A 6,103-nucleotide genomic window follows, 5' to 3' on the forward strand; every position below is an offset into this window, starting at 1 on the left:
GTTTTTGTAGTGAATTGAATTAATTGAAGCAAAAGCACCAGTCTCAACCAGTATCTACTGTTGTTGCACTGACTTTTTGTAAGCACGCACGTTAAATATTAAACCAAAGACACTTGTAGGCCTTTGCCCCAAAGCAGTTCCAAGTTCTTTGTGAATGGCAATGAATTATTACTACTGTTCTGCAGTGGAGGGATATAGTTTTAAAATATGGGGGTTTTTTCTATCTTTGACACCTTCCATTTTACAACAACATTTGTAGCCTGTTCCAGTCTTCAATTCACACCACTCAAAGCATGAGTGGGCCAAATGTCTGTTGAGCCATTTTATTCTGTGCAAGGAAGCAATCCATTTTCTGTCTATCTTCTTAAGATTCAGAGCAAGATCCTGATCCTGACAATATGTGCTGCTGGGATTGGAGGCACTTTCCAATACGGTTACAACATCTCCATCATCAACACTCCAACTTCAGTAAGTGTTGCTAGTCTGAGAGCCTCCTCCTGAGACAGACGCTTCCTTAGTGTCCTCAGTCTGTCTCTGAACAGTGGTTTGCCACTGAAAAGGTGCAGTCTGCTGATACTGAGGGTTAGAAGGGAAGGATGCGCTGTTCCCTCTGTATTGTTCATGACTGAGATACAGGACTTTGTTGTCAAGAACCTCCCTTGAGCAGGAGCTAGTGTGCCAAGAATTCATTCAAAAGCCTTGTTTCAATTGCTTTAGCAAATCTAATTCTAAAATTTTCCAGCGAAATTGACTTTTGCCCTTAAATTCAAAGTTGGACCCGGCACCTGCTGTGCCAACTCCAGCCACAGTGCCATGGCTGCAACTGGAACGTGGGACTCAAGCGGGTCCTTTTTGGTGCCCAACGTGGGGCTTGAGCGGTTGAGATAAGGACAGACTTGAACAGAGTGTGTTAAACCCTTCATAAGCATTATGTTTCCTTTCGGGTCTCAATCCCAAACCTAAGGTTGAATCCTAGGCTAGTAACTGGGGCTGTGCTCCCTCCCAGCTTCTCCTGTGCCTGCAGACACTGGCACAGCAGAGAACCTGAAAAGTCTTTGTCCTGGCAACTATAAACATCAGGATGTTATCAGCCTTCTCCTCAGCACAAATCCAAAACAGCCTCTCACTGGCTACTGTGAAGGAAGTTAACTCTGTCTCAGCACTGTCCTTCTCTCTCAGTACATTCAGACGTTCATGAACGAAACGTGGCTGGAGCGCACAGGCATTCCCCTTGAGAGCAACGTGATCCTGCTGTTGTGGTCGTTCACTGTCTCTGTGTACCCTCTGGGAGGACTCGCTGGGGCTGTTCTTGCTGGTCCCATGGCCATCAAGTTAGGAAGGTAAGAGGGTGCTGGATTTTAATTATTTAAGCTTTGCAGCTTCCATTAGTCTGAGAGGAATTCTGAGCCCCACAGCACATACCCACTGTAGTTAAAAATAACGAAAACATGTTTTCTATCACAGATCAGTCTGCCATTAACATTCTGAGGTGGCAGGGAGAAGCTACCTGATACAGCAGTATTTCATCCCTCAAAACCCAATGGGGAACAGTTCTTGTCCCCACATAATCTTATCATATTCTGATCCAGCTGAGTTCAGCTCAACTCTGTATCACAGTAACCACCATAGTCACCATCATTTTTGCGCCTAGCTTTCTGCTATCTTTTCAAACAGTAAATCATGATGAAACAGACCAAAGATTTTTCTTCAAAATGAACTGTGTGAATATGTAGGAATTATATGTAGGAAAAACAGAGGGTGCTTGCAAAGAGCATTTGTTGCATCTGAGGTCCTCATGTCTCACAGGTTGTATCTACCTTTTGGACTGAAATATTTCAGGAGGGATTTGTTAAATCTTCACAGTTGCTTTTTTTTCCTCTGTGCTCGAGTCTCTGAAAAATATCTCTCGTCACCTGTCTTTCATCTATCCCCAGTTGCCTTCAGAAAAAAAAACGGTGTTAGTGTTACTGACATACATTAATAGGAAATTAGATTTTACCTGCCTCCCAAAATTTTCCTCTATGTGCTATCACTTCTTATATGATGAAGCAGGCACCACTATTGTTTGGAGTGGGGCTGGAGGACTGTCTCCGATGGCTCACTTGTTTCATGGTTGTGAAGATCTGGAAAGGATTTGGCTTCCTTATCCAGGGAAAAAATTAGAGATTTCACCTTGTACTGCTTTGGAATAAATCATATCCCATCACGAGTAAGAGAAGAAAAGACTGACTTCTGAAGTGTAGGTAGGGCAGTGAGTTGGGACTAGAGAGAATTACTGGCTATTATGGGTCAATAGAGCTTTCTCTCTCTCTCTCTTTTTTTTTTTTTTTTTTTTTTTTTTTTCTTCCCTGGTTTTGAACAGAAATTCCTCCTGGGAGACATGAAAACTTTCTGACAGAGTTTCATAAGGATCTTACTATTACATGAAAAATGCCTGTTTCAATAAATTAGCATTTTCAGACAGAAACACACACGACTTACTGAAGGAATACTCTTCTCTATTCAAGTGGGAAACTGTGTGAGCTCAAGAGCCGTGAGTCTGAGTGAGGACCTCATGGTGCCTTCAGTGTGCTTAAAGCCAGCACTGCAGGGATGCCCTGTGGTCATGCTGGTAGTTGGAGATGACCCTAATTGTACTGATGCCTTTCAGAAGAAAGTATTAAGAATATACAAGGAGGGAGCGCAAAGCCCTCGGCACGCACCAGAGGAGCGGACTCCTTGGTGCTGCCCAACATCGTAATAAAGAATGCCGACATTCTAAAACCTCAAAAGAGGTCTTGGAGAATTTTCTTGACCTGACTTTTGTGGTATCCTTTAGCGACCCAGATGGGACACTGCTTCTAGACCTCAATGGATCCTGGGATCGCAGGACCTCCAGCTGACACCGAGGATTTCTCGGGGAGAACCCTCGATCCCCGGACCGAAGAGCTCGAAGTAAGACCCCTGGTGAGTGTACTAAGGCATTCTTCTGGGTTTTCAATGCCTGCTCATAAGTCAGAGGCAAAAGAACCCCACAGAGCTAGGCTATAAAGGTACCTTTGGGGTTAGAGTCCCTTTCTGGAAAAGGGTTAGAGTCCCTGTTTGAGGTATATCACGGCTGTAACTTTTATTGTTGTCATTTGTTTAATCGTGACTGTTATTTTGCTTTGTAGCTGTTCTTGTAAAGATTCATTTGTGTGTGTGATAAAGAGGTTGGAGTCCCCACTTGATTGTCATAATTTGTTCAATTGTGACTGTTATTTTGCTTTGTAGCCCTATTAAGTTAAGGGGTTAGAGTCCCCGCTCAAGGTAAAGGGGTTAGAGTCCCTGCTTGATTGTTGTCATTTTTTTAACAGCCATGCAGATTGCATGTCAACGCTGATTCCTGTTTTCATAACAACACCAAAACTGCTGATCTGCCACCTGCACACAGACACCTCATGCAGGGCTTTGGGTAACCAGGGTGTTCTGGGGAGGAGCTGAGCCACCCGCCTTCAGCTTCCTGGCATGACGGGTTGGATCTGCCATGTGATATGTTTTATCTGATGACTAAACCTGACACACATGTGCTCACAACTGTGTCTTTTCTTTCTGAAGGAAGATGTCCCTGCTGCTGAACAATGTCTTTGTGATCATAGCCGCAGTCTTGTCAGGATTCAGCCGAACGGCAAAATCCTTTGAAATGATTATGCTCGGCAGATTTTTTACTGGCATCAATGCAGGTACAGCACCGCGAGAAACATAACAGGGCAAACATGATAATAACAAGTATCAATTAGAAATAGAAGATATTTAAATAGGAATGATCCAAGATATTAAAGCAATTATCCGCTAGTCTGACCACACACATGTACATGAATGAGGAAGTTGTAGATACAGATTGTATATTTTGCTTCTAAGGAATTTTTTTTAAAGTATACACAGGCTGGGTTTTTGTGTAATACACATCCGCGTATCCGTGTGCACTCTGTACACAGGGAGGGGAGCCCTGGGAGAAACAGCTGAAAATCGATCCCTATCTGGTTGTAAGAGTGTTATCAGACACTCATCAGCATGAGCACCAACATTAAAGCTTTTATAGCAGATCATCCAAGGAAATGAGGGGACTAGAGGGAAGCATCACTTATAACCTTGGATTTGGTGCTGAAAAGACCATAGGACAGAGGCCCTGGCAGGTTTCATTTTCATTATCCACTACTACTTATGAGTATGGAAATGTATACTTAGCAGTGTATACAAGGAATAAGAGTGAAATAGAAGGTTTGGGTAAATAATAAGCACTGGTATGGTAGATCAGTCATCGCATGGCCTGCGACAGAAAAGTCCAGCTGGCAACCTCGAGAGGTGGCTGACTGCATTTCCTTGTCCTGTCTGCAAGCTGAGGTGAGCATTTATCTGCCTTGCCCAGGTGTAAGCATGAACATTCAGCCCATGTATCTGGCGGAAAGTGCCCCAAAGAAGCTCAGAGGATCTGTGGCCTTGACCTCTGCATCGTTTACAGCCCTGGGGTTGGTGCTGGGGCAGGTTGTTGGAATCAGGTAATGTAGAGCAAGAAGCCCAGATTATACTTATTAAATCTTTCTTTCTTTTTTTTTTTTCCTTCTTTACTACCCCTCTCTTTTCTTTCTTTTCCAGTGCCCACATGCAGCAGAGGATGCTGGGCTCTTGCCAGGTTGTAAAATGTACTGTGCAAATTATTATTTTTTTTTTTTTCCTCTAGGGAGCTACTAGGCGGGGAGGAGAGCTGGCCGTTTCTGTTAGCTAGCAATGTGGTGCCTGCCCTGATCCAGCTCACAGCTCTGCCTTGGTTGCCTGAAAGTCCCAGATACCTCCTGATTGACCGTGGAGATGAAGAATCCTGCCTCTCTGGTGAGTTTAGGGTGACTGTTAGCCTCTCACTGCGCACGTGAGATCTACTGACTGGGCAGATAAACAGTGAGAAGGTTGATTGCTTATTCTTAACATACAGTCCAGTGTGTTCAGTCCAAAGCAGATTGAAATGTAGACTTCTCTCCAACACAAATGTTCTGTTTGGTGACTGTGCCAGACTCCTTCGATGAATATGGGCTTTAAGCCCAATAGCATGTCTATGTCGCTACTCGTGGATAATGTTTTTCTAAACCAGAGGATCGTATTTGGTCTGTACAAAACACATGGTGCCATCAATGTTAGGAATTGCATTAGCTGCTGCACGCCTAACCAGTGCCCAGGTGGTGGTTTGGTATGGATGTGTAGGAACAACCACAGCAATTCTGACCGTAGATAAATGCTTTTGTGCACAGCCTTGGGCCCCGACCTTTTGAGAATGGTCCCACGACTTTTACACGTAGGAAGTGTCATATCAAGTTCCAAATATGATCATTTCCACCTTCCAAACTAAAGAACATTCTGTAATCTTGAATATTTTTGATCTATTGAGGTACTTGAAAGGCAAACATATTTTGTAACTATGGAGTGAAATAAATGCTGGTTGAAGAGCTCATGACCAAATCTGAAGCCAATTCATATTAAGGGATTTGCTTAGATTTGTAGCACACTAATCACTGTATACAGAGTGGCTGGACTTAGTTTCCAGGAAATATGTGCTGTGTACCAAGAACATCTTAATTGCCTGGATTTCCCAGGGCAGTCACTTGAGATCTGAGTCAGCAGCATGGCTGCTGAAGTGGCACTGGTTGGAAATACTCGCTTGTCAAACAACAGTGAGGGATTTGTACTCTCTTTCCCCCAAATCCTTCAAGTGGCTGCACCTCAACCAGCCATCTCAGTGAAGGTAACACCATGATCACAGACTCAGTCCTACAGCTTTCTGCAGCCATCACCTTACCCTGCAGAGCAGGCAAACAGAAGGTAGAGTTCAGGGGATAAGAGGTTCCCTTGTCCTTGCAGCACTGCAGAAGCTCAGAGGCAGCAGTGATGTGAGTGCAGAGCTGCAAGAGATGCTGGCTGAACAGGCTGCTGTTAAAGGTCAGAGACCGAAGAACCCTTGGGATCTCTTCCGAAATCCAGCCTTGAGGTGGCAGCTGATTAGTATCATCGTGCTGAGCAGCGCCATGCAGCTCTGCGGGAATGACTCGGTAAGCGGCCTGGCAGCCACAGCAAGCAGCGCTGTATTGCCACACGT

The 6,103-nt window shown here is 44.3% G+C and overlaps 1 protein-coding gene across 1 annotated transcript in view; it reads left to right on the forward strand.

The window, feature by feature from the left end:
- Positions 1–369: 369 nt before the first annotated feature.
- The window catches only part of LOC104470678 (solute carrier family 2, facilitated glucose transporter member 11-like), a gene marked incomplete at its 5' end in the record, with an annotated part of 8,794 nt that continues 3,060 nt past the window's right edge, over positions 370–6,103 (forward strand). Inside the window, 6 exons of the mRNA XM_010085682.1 lie at positions 370–468; positions 1,180–1,340; positions 3,577–3,701; positions 4,388–4,517; positions 4,700–4,848; positions 5,869–6,056. Coding sequence (XP_010083984.1) covers positions 370–468; positions 1,180–1,340; positions 3,577–3,701; positions 4,388–4,517; positions 4,700–4,848; positions 5,869–6,056 — 852 coding nt within the window. The remainder of the gene's footprint in view (positions 469–1,179; positions 1,341–3,576; positions 3,702–4,387; positions 4,518–4,699; positions 4,849–5,868; positions 6,057–6,103) is intronic.

The sequence above is a fragment of the Pterocles gutturalis genome, unplaced genomic scaffold, assembly GCF_000699245.1.
Source record: "Pterocles gutturalis isolate BGI_N339 unplaced genomic scaffold, ASM69924v1 scaffold18930, whole genome shotgun sequence".
In the NCBI taxonomy this organism is placed as follows: domain Eukaryota; kingdom Metazoa; phylum Chordata; class Aves; order Pterocliformes; family Pteroclidae; genus Pterocles; species Pterocles gutturalis.